Below are 12,326 nucleotides of genomic sequence, written 5' to 3' on the forward strand. Positions count from 1 at the left end.
CTCCAGGAAAGCCCACAATCCTCATAAAAGTGGCTTGTTTTTGCAATATGGTTTGGCGGTCAGTTGGAAAGTTAATTAATTGCCATATAATAGTGGCCAAAAGTGAGGTCCGGCCTAGGAAATTTCACCCTTAATTAAAAAAAATAAATGAATGAATGTTCAAGATTTTGTAAGCATATTGCATAGTTGCTTAGAGTCAGTTGTTTTATTTGTGATAATAATGCAATGAAACATGCCAAATTGTGCGGTCATAATTTTTGGCATGCTGTCATAAGAAATTATGAACACATTCAAAAACAAGAGGACCAATGAAATATTATTTATTTTTAATATTTACTTATTTTGTAGTCAGTGTGCCAGTGTTGCCAATTTAGTGATTTTTGTCACTACACTTCCGCATCCCTTTAGACTTTTTTTCAAAAGCCTAGCCACAAAATCAGTTTCTTGGACAAACCTTATGTACATTCCGAGACTCTCCCATGACGTCACAAAGGTGAGTTCACTGATCTATATAAATATAAATATAGATCAGTGAAGTTGCCTTTATGAGGTCATCTAGCAACATTAAGTGACCAGTTTTAGCTACTTTCGATTGAAAGCAGTTGGCAGCACTGGTCAGTGTTTTTTTCCCCTTTGTATTTTAGTGTTTTAAGTGAAATGTGGGGTCATTAAAAAAAATAAAATAATCCGCACATCACTTTTGGCCACTGTTGTGTTTGGTGGGGTTAGTGCCACAATATGTAAGACCCTGCTTACTGTCATCACCGGTGCATTGCTGCATTTTTCCAATTTTACAGCCCCAAAAATTGAATTACATTTCTGCAGTTAGAGCATTGACTTGTTGAGTGGAAGAGGTTATTCAATTTCTTACTTTGTCAGTTACAAAAAAAAAAGAAAGATTTTTTGATCTTGGCAATCAAGTTTGTATCGTTTTATCAACTCCATATCATCATATAACTCCAATATGTCATATCTTCGCTGGAAAGTGTTTGTTTCCTCCTCTGTGCTGCCATCTTGTTACTCCTAACTAGGTTAGACCTCTTTAGCTCTCTTAAATAATTTAGGAGCTGGGACCTAGTCTTAACACTTAGGAACCTTTATGAATCACTCTTATTCTTAAGTCTAGGAATGAGTAAAATTACGTCATTCTTAGAATTTTGACACACTTTTGACTGACACACAGCGGCTTTATACATACGGCTCCAGGTCTTTAAATACACTACTAAAAAGCTCATGAGTTGAATCAAGTGTGTTTGACATCTAAAGCATGTTGTGTTGGGACAGTCTCCAGGAACAGGGTTGGGAACACTGCCCGAATAATCCATTCCACTGTCCTATGCTCATCCAGGACTGGGTCCGAATGAGCCAGGAACTGAGGAATGATTATATCAATTTAAAAGAAAATTCACAGCAACTCATCATTTTGTAATAGTTTATTTATAATCATTGGGTCTCCATAAATTTCAGCTGAAGCAACTTAGTTTTACCAGGTTGTCAAGACGCAGTTTTGCAAATTTTTTTTAGTCCATTGAAATGTTAAATCAATTATCATTCAATTATTGGTCCATTATTATTTTTTATCCTTATCTACTTTGCGTTCCCTCAAGGCAGCACCAGGCTGCACCTGCAGCTTCACCAGAACACAACATGTCAAAGATAATTACCTTTGATACAGAATCAGCACGATTCCCCCGATACAGAACAAAAAAAACAGAATTTTCTGAAAGGCCAAAGATGGAATTCTAAAAGTGCTGTGAAACGTCGCGTGGTTGGTGAAGCTCATACAGCCTCGGGTCTAAATTTCTGAGGGCAATGGGCCATGTAGCTGCACCTGCTGAAAAGTACTCATTAGCAACTGAAACTAATTATATGAAAGCTCACTATAGTAAGCAAATGCATTTTGTGTGAGTTTAACTCACTTGTGGAGCCCCACTCAGAGGCACACCTGAGCAAGAGATTTTAAGATGGACACAATCAAGTTTGTATCGTTTTATCAACTCCATATCATCATATAACTCCAATATGTCATATCTTCGCTGGAAAGTGTTTGTTTCCTCCTCTGTGCTGCCATCTTGTTACTCCTAACTAGGTTAGACCTCTTTAGCTCTCTTAAATAATTTAGGAGCTGGGACCTAGTCTTAACACTTAGGAACCTTTATGAATCACTCTTATTCTTAAGTCTAGGAATGAGTAAAATTACGTCATTCTTAGAATTGACACACTTTTGACTGACACACAGCGGCTTTATACATACGGCTCCAGGTCTTTAAATACACTACTAAAAAGCTCATGAGTTGAATCAAGTGTGTTTGACATCTAAAGCATGTTGTGTTGGGACAGTCTCCAGGAACAGGGTTGGGAACACTGCCCGAATAATCCATTCCACTGTCCTATGCTCATCCAGGACTGGGTCCGAATGAGCCAGGAACTGAGGAATGATTATATCAATTTAAAAGAAAATTCACAGCAACTCATCATTTTGTAATAGTTTATTTATAATCATTGGGTCTCCATAAATTTCAGCTGAAGCAACTTAGTTTTACCAGGTTGTCAAGACGCAGTTTTGCAAATTTTTTTTAGTCCATTGAAATGTTAAATCAATTATCATTCAATTATTGGTCCATTATTATTTTTTATCCTTATCTACTTTGCGTTCCCTCAAGGCAGCACCAGGCTGCACCTGCAGCTTCACCAGAACACAACATGTCAAAGATAATTACCTTTGATACAGAATCAGCACGATTCCCCCGATACAGAACAAAAAAAACAGAATTTTCTGAAAGGCCAAAGATGGAATTCTAAAAGTGCTGTGAAACGTCGCGTGGTTGGTGAAGCTCATACAGCCTCGGGTCTAAATTTCTGAGGGCAATGGGCCATGTAGCTGCACCTGCTGAAAAGTACTCATTAGCAACTGAAACTAATTATATGAAAGCTCACTATAGTAAGCAAATGCATTTTGTGTGAGTTTAACTCACTTGTGGAGCCCCACTCAGAGGCACACCTGAGCAAGAGATTTTAAGATGGACAAAGTAAGAGAAAGGAACCAAAGGGCTGAAAAGGACAGAGCAGCTGATGACGCGTGAGAGAAAGTCAAAGACACTTTACAGTGCTCATCTATTGTCTGGACTAACCTGTCATATCAAATATCTCAGAATAATTTAGATTGCATGTTCTATGTAATTGTACAATAAATGTAAAAAATAATAAACAGACAAGTCTAGAATCTCTTCATCTGTCGTCTTTCCTGTCTCCTCTGTTTCTTTTCATTCTTCTCGTTCTCTTCAGGGGCTGCCTGTGATTCAGCAGAAAACCAGGGGCCCAGTAAGCTCACCCACAATAAATGCAAAGCCCTTGCAGGTGCCTGGTGTGAAGAGAAAGCAAATAATACAGTTTCAGTAAAAATGTAATTGTGAAACCTCAAAGATATCACAATCAGAGCAATTACACAGTCTCACCAAGAGCCAGAAGTACCAGAAGTAGGATGACAGAGTGCTGAGGACCTGAACAATAGCAGTAAGAAGAATCGCATCCTTCAGGTGTCTGCATGTCAATATATATTTTTAAAAAATCAGTTATGGTAATGAAGAGTATATCACTGTCTGGAAATACACATATAAATGGGGAAAAAACTGTACAGATTAAACATCCCACTCACTCTGCCATGCCCTGTTCCATATTAAGGTCAATCCCTCCATCCAGCAAGCTACCATCTTCAGCAAATGCAGGCTTGGCCATTGCTGACATAGATCTGTAGCCGCCAATGTAGACCGCCACCGCGAACAGGAGAAAGAACTGGTGACAAAGAGAGAAGTGAATTAGGCTACACTTACCAAAAGATTGGAAACCGCCAAAAGTTTATCATCTCACTGTTGACCAAAAACCCCATATACAGGGGTCTAAATAAAACTTAAGCAAAGCCCTAGAGGTAGAGAAATGGACATTACTGTCTATATCACTGTTTTTCAAACTGGGGTCCGCAAGGGAGTGCTAGAGGGGCCATAAAAAAGCTTAGAGAAAAGCAGCTTCAAAAGTGTAAAAATAAATAAATACACAAAAACAAGATTCAAATAAACAAATAAGATCAAAATGAAATAATACTCCTTGTAGTCCTGTTCTACAGTGAGTAGGAAAAACCTTAATAGTGTAACATAATACAAAGTAAATATAAATTTTATCAGTACAAATTGAGTCTTTATACATAAAAATATACCTTTATATATGCCATTTAAATTTTAGAATGGGGCCCCTCATATAAGGATCATTTCGGTGGTCCATGGCATCTAAAAGACTGAAACCCCATGGTTTATTTGCCACGAGCAGATATGCATGCAACATTTGCTCATACACACCACTGAATGCAAAAGCACAAAGTATGCATATGCTAAATGATTATGCTCTTATTCACATCATACTCCGACTTACCCATGTCCAAAATGTAGATGAGTTATAAAAGAGCAAGAGATTGACCACTGCATAAATAGCCTGAAGAGAAACCAATAAATCCATTAAAATATGTCTTTAATGTTAACCATTAGCATGTACAGAGACACACTCAAACTCAGATGCATGCCTTACGTTTGCTCCCAGGATGATTCTAATATAGAACCTCAGAGTATCCTGGTTTTCCTCATGGATTTGTTTTTTGCCTTTGGTTCCAACTTTTCCTTTCGGCTAACGAGAGACATATTACTTAACAAGACAGCACTGACACACAGAAAATCACAATCTCGCCAGTCAGAATATACAGTTATCACATGGTTACATTTAAAGACACAGTTATTAATCAGGTTTCTGTTTTAATAGCTAGTCAGGCTTGTCTCATACCGCCATCTCCCCCTGAGTTTTCCTTCTCGTGCGACTATTTCACCTGATAACCACTTTCTCTTTAGGCATCTAAAAAACGAACGGATCTGATTTTTTTTATTTGTAAAGAATGATCTTCAAAACCAAACAACTACCAAATAATACCCAAGCAAAATAACACATCAGTGCTCGCGAGCACGTTTCCGGTGCTTAGAAAATGCGTCACAGATGCAAAAAAAAAAAAAAAAAGCTACCTTAATGTGCGTACAGGACTACTTCTTCTTCTTCTTCTTCTTTGGTGTTTATTGGTGGTTGGCAAACCAACTTGTAGGTGCATTACCGCCACCAACTGGACCGGAGTGTGGAACAGAATACGTGTTTATGGGATTGACAATGCGAGAAGGTGAGGGGGAATATGGAACGATATTCCGGACAATTTTCAAATAGAATAGCAAATTGTATTTTCAATTGCGTTTTCAATATGTGGACGCATAAATTGTGACATAATCCAAATGCAATTGCAAAATCTTCTCAGTCCCTTAAAGTGTAGATAACGGCCGGGAAGCAAGAAAACACACATTCAAATGTATTCTCAATACTTCAATTTATTCATGGAAATAAAGATATTATATAGGCATATGTCGAGGGGAGTTTCACCCTCTTAACCAATGAGGATATGAATGACATACACATATAGGATCTTTGGCCAAGAACATGTGTTTATATAAAATGGCCACATGTACAGAAAAACATGGACATATTAGGAATAGACTTTTGGTGAAGGATGAGGCACTCTCTTCAGAGTTCCTCACGAACACCTTTACCCTTATAGTCCTAGCATTCATCTCCTTATTTGGGCATTTGAACCAAGAAAAGCTAATGTATATATTTGCGCATGCATACCTCGCATATGAGTAAGAGACATTTAAAATATAATACAAGAGAGAGAGAGAGAAACAGATAGAGGAGGGGGGATTCAGAGAGAATGCATTGTATAGGGAACGAGTGAGAGAAGGAGAGAAGAAAAGGAGGGGTGAGGCATCTAAAACCATTCTAAAGACAGAGAGTGTTTTCTAACATAAGTAAAAGGGTTTTTGAGGTTAAAAAAAAGGACATAGCATCTTGCCATGATAAGCCAACCAAGAGCAAAGTCTAAAAACAATTTGAGCAAAGTGGGGCTCTCTTGACTGCACCAGTCACAGTTGAGTAGTGTTCAGTTCCAGTGTTCTTTTGTGAAATATGTTTACTCTGCAAATGTTTGTCAGTTCATTTATTTTAAGAATACCTGATGCTGAAAACTGAACAGTGGCTTAATCCCTGCTTGATTGAGGTTGTGCCTCACCGTAGTAGTTACAGACAACGGTGAGTCATTGTGCATACAATTGGAAAGATACCAATTAAACATAATGTCATTTCAGTACTATGAAAATTCAATTCATTTTAAGCTCTTTTGTGCATTTCATGCATACATCTCATGTGATCATAAAGCCTTGCTTTATCCACCACCTGATAAAACACTAAAATAAGTCAAACACACATTTAGTGTTTACTTCATATATTATAAGAAAGACTGAAAATACAATTTTATTTTAGTCACCAGAATATTTTGCCAGAAACAGAAATGTAACAAAAAATGTGTTAATGCTGCACAAACTTGGATAATGTCATAGATAGTGCATGTTTACATAATGAACTTTCAGGAACAAATTTATCAAGGGTTCATGTTGACATTGACCTACATTTAGATTTTTGATAGCAATACAAATAACTATAAATCATAGCAACCGAATCTATGCATTTTACACTATTAGACCGTAAAAGGGTTTTTAGTTTTCCTCCTCCAAAACAACCTAACAGATACCAAAATTATTTTAGGGTACAACAGAACTAAAGGCAATGGTGAAGGGTGAAGAAGAAGATGAAAATATTTTATTTCTCCTAAACCACACAGAACTACCAGGAACACTTTTCTATACACTTGTTTGTCTCTATTTATTGCATAATTGTCCTGATCCAAGAGGCCATTTACCAGAGGTCTAAAGGTCGTTTTGGGGGTAAGTTGATATAATGTGTAGCTTAACACAGTTTTTAAATCTTGCAGAATTAATTAGAATTCCTGAAATGATTGCATATATCTTAATAAAATGTTTTACTTCATATGATATAATTAAATCAACAGTTTTTCAAGTCACTGCCCTTTTTTGTAAGTTGTTAATAAAAAATAACAATTGGTCCCTCGATATCTCTTTGCCACCGTGAAATCTTCTCAGTCCCTTAAAGTGTAGAATACGGCCGGGAAGCAAGAAAACACACATTCAAATGTATTCTCAATACTTCAATTTATTCATGGAAATAAAGATATTATATAGGCATATGTCGAGGGGAGTTTCACCCTCTTAACCAATGAGGATATGAATGACATACACATATAGGATCTTTGGCCAAGAACATGTGTTTATATAAAATGGCCACATGTACAGAAAAACATGGACATATTAGGAATAGACTTTTGGTGAAGGATGAGGCACTCTCTTCAGAGTTCCTCACGAACACCTTTACCCTTATAGTCCTAGCATTCATCTCCTTATTTGGGCATTTGAACCAAGAAAAGCTAATGTATATATTTGCGCATGCATACCTCGCATATGAGTAAGAGACATTTAAAATATAATACAAGAGAGAGAGAGAGAAACAGATAGAGGAGGGGGGATTCAGAGAGAATGCATTGTATAGGGAACGAGTGAGAGAAGGAGAGAAGAAAAGGAGGGGTGAGGCATCTAAAACCATTCTAAAGACAGAGAGTGTTTTCTAACATAAGTAAAAGGGTTTTTGAGGTTAAAAAAACAATTTGAGCAAAGTGGGGCTCTCTTGACTGCACCAGTCACAGTTGAGTAGTGTTCAGTTCCAGTGTTCTTTTGTGAAATATGTTTACTCTGCAAATGTTTGTCAGTTCATTTATTTTAAGAATACCTGATGCTGAAAACTGAACAGTGGCTTAATCTCTGCTTGATTGAGGTTGTGCCTCACCGTAGTAGTTACAGACAACGGTGAGTCATTGTGCATACAATTGGAAAGATACCAATTAAACATAATGTCATTTCAATACTATGAAAATTCAATTCATTTTAAGCTCTTTTGTGCATTTCATGCATACATCTCATGTGATCATAAAGCCTTGCTTTATCCACCACCTGATAAAACACTAAAATAAGTCAAACACACATTTAGTGTTTACTTCATATATTATAAGAAAGACTGAAAATACAATTTTATTTTAGTCACCAGAATATTTTGCCAGAAACAGAAATGTAACAAAAAATGTGTTAATGCTGCACAAACTTGGATAATGTCATAGATAGTGCATGTTTACATAATGAACTTTCAGGAACAAATTTATCAAGGGTTCATGTTGACATTGACCTCTGGTGGAAGTATCATTACCTCGTCGCCCATATTGTTGATTATAGCTTACCTTTTTACCTATATAGTCAGTGTTTCCCAACTCCAGTTCAACAAAGTTTAAAAAGCTCAGCAGAGTTTAAAGGAGGAGTTTTGTGTGCATGCGTATCAGTTCTCTGTCTGCATTAAATAGCAGGTTTGAGACGGGCCGTCCAGCAGATCAGTAACCATGTTGCCCGCACTTGTTCTGTTGTGTCTGGGAGCCTTTCTTCTGTACTTGCAGTTTAGAATTCGAAGACCCAAAAACTTCCCCCCTGGACCCACTCCTGTTCCATTTTTTGGAAATTTGCATCAACTGGACCGCACAAACCCGTTAAAGGACTTTGACAAGGTAAGCACATCAGTCTCAAACACATTGGAGACTGCTGCATTAACAATACATTATTACTGATGTAATAACTCACACTGAAATAATTGAATGGGTTGCTGGAAACAAGTGATGAAAGGAAATCAGACTTTGTTCATACAGTATAACAGCAAAAACATGCTGTTGTGAGTCTGTGGTCTTCAACATGAATGTTTTTTGCAGTTTGCTCAGCACTATGGGTCAATCTACGGACTGTTCATTGGTAGCCAGCCAGCAGTGGTGTTGACAGGTCAGAAGATGATCAGGGAGGCACTGATCACAAAAGCGGTAGAGTTTGCTGGCAGATCAGACAACATGATGGTCAGTCATGTAACACAAAGCAAAGGTAATGCAGTATAAACAAAATGCAGCCAGCATACTACTCCTATAACACAGACAATTGCACTCAGCAGAGAATATTATCAAAAATTTTGATTGCAACTTCCTAGCTGATTACTATGTTTGTTTAGGGGTGATCATGGCAGATTATGGAGAAAGTTGGAGGGAGCATCGACGCTTTGCTCTGTCCACACTGAGGAACTTTGGCCTTGGAAAGAGAAGTATGGAGCAGAGGATTCTAGAGGAGGTCAAATATATCTGCTCACATTTGGAGGAATCTGCTGGTATATATGTTCTCCTCATCTGTGACACTTTTTTTTTTGTAAATATTTTTTATTGAGTTTTGACATATACAATTACATTAACAACTATCACACCCTCCTCCCCACATACACGACTTTTTAAATAAATTACAGCAATTAGGGAACATATGAGAAGTCAGTATAAAGAAATAAGCAGAGAAGTTAAAGACTCCCGAAAGAAGGGGAACACTTTCATAAGAAACATCTGTGACACTTTTAATATTTATATTAACATAGTTCATTTATGCAATCCCACGTTCAGTGTCTAATCTTTGAATATAGCCATTTTTATGATCTTAAAATTGCCAGAAAATATTCAAATTCAAGAATGGAAAACATCTCTTTTTACCTCTACATCCCTACCAGGAAAGTCAATTGACCCTAAACATCTGTACCACCAAGCTGCTTCAAACATCATTGCCTCAATCATTTTTGGGTCACGTTTCAATCATCAGGATGAATATTTCCAGACATTGATCATAAGTATCGAAAAACTTACTAAGATTGTCATTGGACAATGGGCAATGGTAAATACAATGAAAAGTAAAGACACTGTTTATTTACACTGAGTGCAAATAGCCAGCCATTTTGCTAAAGGCTATTTACACAAACAAAGATGCTTTTTATACTCTGCTGATAATACTTTTTTTGTTTACACTTACAGTATTGCTGCTACCAAAAATAAATAATATATAGTAGTTACTGTGATTTGTACACAAATGGATAGAATATTGAAAGACAGACATTTAAATTTACATGTATTTTTAAGGATTTTATTTTGAATCACAGCTCAACGAAATAGCCCCAGTGTTAAGGATTTTCCCACTGCCATTCTGCAAGGCTTTTCAGTATTATGGAGAAATTAAAAATCACATTCTTAAAGTTGTGGATGAGCACACGAGGTCACGTGTTACTGGGGAGCCCAGAGACCTGATTGACTGTTACCTGGAGGAGATAGAGAAAGTAAGATATACTCATAAGTCTTTGTGTGGGTTGTGTGTTTTTATTGAATTTATCAGCACAATATGAGTTTAATATTCTTTGATTTACAATGATTTGTTAGTGGATTGTTTTGTTTTCAGAGAGTAGATCAATGCACCACATTTGACGTCTCACAGATGGCCACTTTGCTGTTTGACCTGTTTGCGGCTGGAACTGAAACAACCTCTAACACGCTCCGCACTTTAACACTTTATTTGATGACTCACACTCATATACAGGGTAAGGAATGTGGGTAAGATATGTCAACTCCCTTTATCTTTCTCCCTCTTTTTGAGAGTTTTTATACTAAAAACGTTTTTGCATGTCAGAGTAAATTATTTACATGGAAACAGTTTTCCAGGTCAAAATGAAAAACTCAGCAAATAAATGCCCTGTTTTTTATTTCCAGCTAATTTCTTAACAGGTGCAAATATTTGTTTGAACATAAAAATATTCAACAGCTAAGACATAAACTGAACAGGGTTTACAGTCATTTGACGAACAGAAATGTAATAATATGTCAGCATTATTCCATTTCTGGAACAAAGAGGGGGTCAATATCAAAAGTAGCAGTCAGTATCCTGTGTGTGCACCAGCATCTTATTAGTGCTGTGTTCAAAATATCGATACGACGATGTATCGTCACAGAGATTTGACGATACGAGTATCGATACAGCTGGCCCTGTATCGATACTGTGGCACGTGTGCAGCAGTGGACCACGCTTAATTTTACAAAATTTTACAATTTTATTACACTCAAATTGAGTAGAAAAGTGCGAGGTTTCTAAAAAAGAATGAATAGAGCATCTGTTAATAATCTGGCCGCAGAGGAACACAACAGGGTTGCCTGATATAAAGAGACGTAATCCCCGAAACAGAGCTTCACACTTGCGCAATACGGAAATATCTGCTAAACGTGCTACTTATCTTTGTCAACCTGGCAACCATGTGCACACACGCTCTCTCTCCACTGTGGATAAACGCAGTGTCAGCCTTGAGAGTGTGCGCGTTAGATACAGTGAAGACAGCGCGTTTGTTTAGAACTCTTATCTTTTTTTTTTATTGTAGAGAGTGTGTTAATTTGTGCAATGATAACCTACCAGCAATGTAAATTATTTTTTAAACATATTAGAATGAGTACATTACAATATAAATTTATTAGAACAAGTACATTATTATTTATGGGCTTAAAAACAAGATGCAAACAATCAGAATATTGTACCTGGTGGGGAGTGCACAATGTAAACATGAAACGGATGCAATTACCTATATTGTACTGTGGTACAGTTATGGAGGCCCTTCATAATGCAGAGGTCAGCTGCCTGCTCTGCCAATAGTTAGAAATGACACTATAGTATGCAGTGTTTAATAAACAGCTGTTTTTCTAAATTCTGCTGAGGTGAAATTCAGTGCAGTCATGTATCGTGATACGTACCGTATCGTGGCCTCTGTATCGTGATACGTATCGTATCGTGAATTTGCTGGTGATACACAGCCCTACATCTTATCCTCATGGACTGCACCAGATTTGCCACTTCTTGCTGTGAGACCCTACTCCACCCTTCCACAAAGGCATTTGCACATTCCCGAACATTTCTGGAGGACACATGGTTACATGGGGTTTCTCATGGCAAGGACTATCAGCTGCCCTTCCTATCTCCCTGTAGCACTGTCTTAGGCCTCTTACATTACAGACAATGCAGATTATTGCTGTGGCCAAATCTGCAGTCCTCGTGTCTAGGACTATGGCATGTTCACACAGGTGATCAGGAACATGGGCATCTTTCTTCGTTTTAGAAAGGTCTCATAACTGTGATCTTAATTGCCTACCGCCTGTAAACTGTCAGTGTCTTCTTAAGGACTGTCCCACAGGTGCTTGTGAAGTAATTGTTTATGATTGACTGAACAAGAAAGAAAAACATTGTTTAAGCACTTTCTGATAAAGATCTGAAATGCTTATTTGGATTTTATAAAATTATCTTTCAAATGCATTATCCTGAAAAAGGGACATTTCTTTCTTAATTTCTTTTTCTTTTTGTTATTTGCTGAGTTTATATGATGGATGTTGATGATTTGCCATGTATTTTTTGGGGGGG

At 37.2% G+C, this 12,326-nt stretch overlaps 2 protein-coding genes across 3 annotated transcripts in view; one reads left to right on the forward strand and one right to left on the reverse strand.

Moving 5' to 3' along the window:
• Nucleotides 1–1,173: 1,173 nt before the first annotated feature.
• LOC107557506 (transmembrane protein 208-like) lies at nucleotides 1,174–5,025 on the reverse strand. Of its 2 annotated transcripts, XR_001605401.1 has the most exons (7): nucleotides 4,825–5,025; nucleotides 4,576–4,671; nucleotides 4,423–4,482; nucleotides 3,656–3,792; nucleotides 3,456–3,540; nucleotides 3,002–3,361; nucleotides 1,174–1,945 (listed from the first exon to the last, which is right to left on the reverse strand). XR_001605401.1 is itself a non-coding variant. In XM_016240938.1 (6 exons), exons 1-6 carry the CDS (start codon nucleotides 4,828–4,830, stop codon nucleotides 3,218–3,220), a joined length of 528 nt encoding a protein of 175 aa, XP_016096424.1. In that variant the 5' UTR covers nucleotides 4,831–5,025; the 3' UTR covers nucleotides 2,186–3,217. The 2 variants fall into 2 exon arrangements, 1 of the variants encoding a protein (XP_016096424.1); XM_016240938.1 differs by lacking the exon at nucleotides 1,174–1,945 and having other exon boundaries at nucleotides 2,186–3,361.
• Nucleotides 5,026–8,244: 3,219 nt separating this feature from the next.
• The window catches only part of LOC107557493 (cytochrome P450 2F2-like), a 5,836-nt gene continuing 1,754 nt past the window's right edge, over nucleotides 8,245–12,326 (forward strand). Inside the window, exons 1-7 of the mRNA XM_016240925.1 lie at nucleotides 8,245–8,593; nucleotides 8,792–8,954; nucleotides 9,079–9,231; nucleotides 9,616–9,776; nucleotides 10,039–10,212; nucleotides 10,332–10,470; nucleotides 10,640–10,690. Coding sequence (XP_016096411.1) covers nucleotides 8,432–8,593; nucleotides 8,792–8,954; nucleotides 9,079–9,231; nucleotides 9,616–9,776; nucleotides 10,039–10,212; nucleotides 10,332–10,470; nucleotides 10,640–10,690 — 1,003 coding nt within the window. The 5' untranslated portion in view covers nucleotides 8,245–8,431. The remainder of the gene's footprint in view (nucleotides 8,594–8,791; nucleotides 8,955–9,078; nucleotides 9,232–9,615; nucleotides 9,777–10,038; nucleotides 10,213–10,331; nucleotides 10,471–10,639; nucleotides 10,691–12,326) is intronic.

Source organism: Sinocyclocheilus grahami, unplaced genomic scaffold, assembly GCF_001515645.1.
Source record: "Sinocyclocheilus grahami isolate Dianchi unplaced genomic scaffold, SAMN03320097.WGS_v1.1 scaffold605.1, whole genome shotgun sequence".
Lineage (NCBI taxonomy): Eukaryota > Metazoa > Chordata > Actinopteri > Cypriniformes > Cyprinidae > Sinocyclocheilus > Sinocyclocheilus grahami.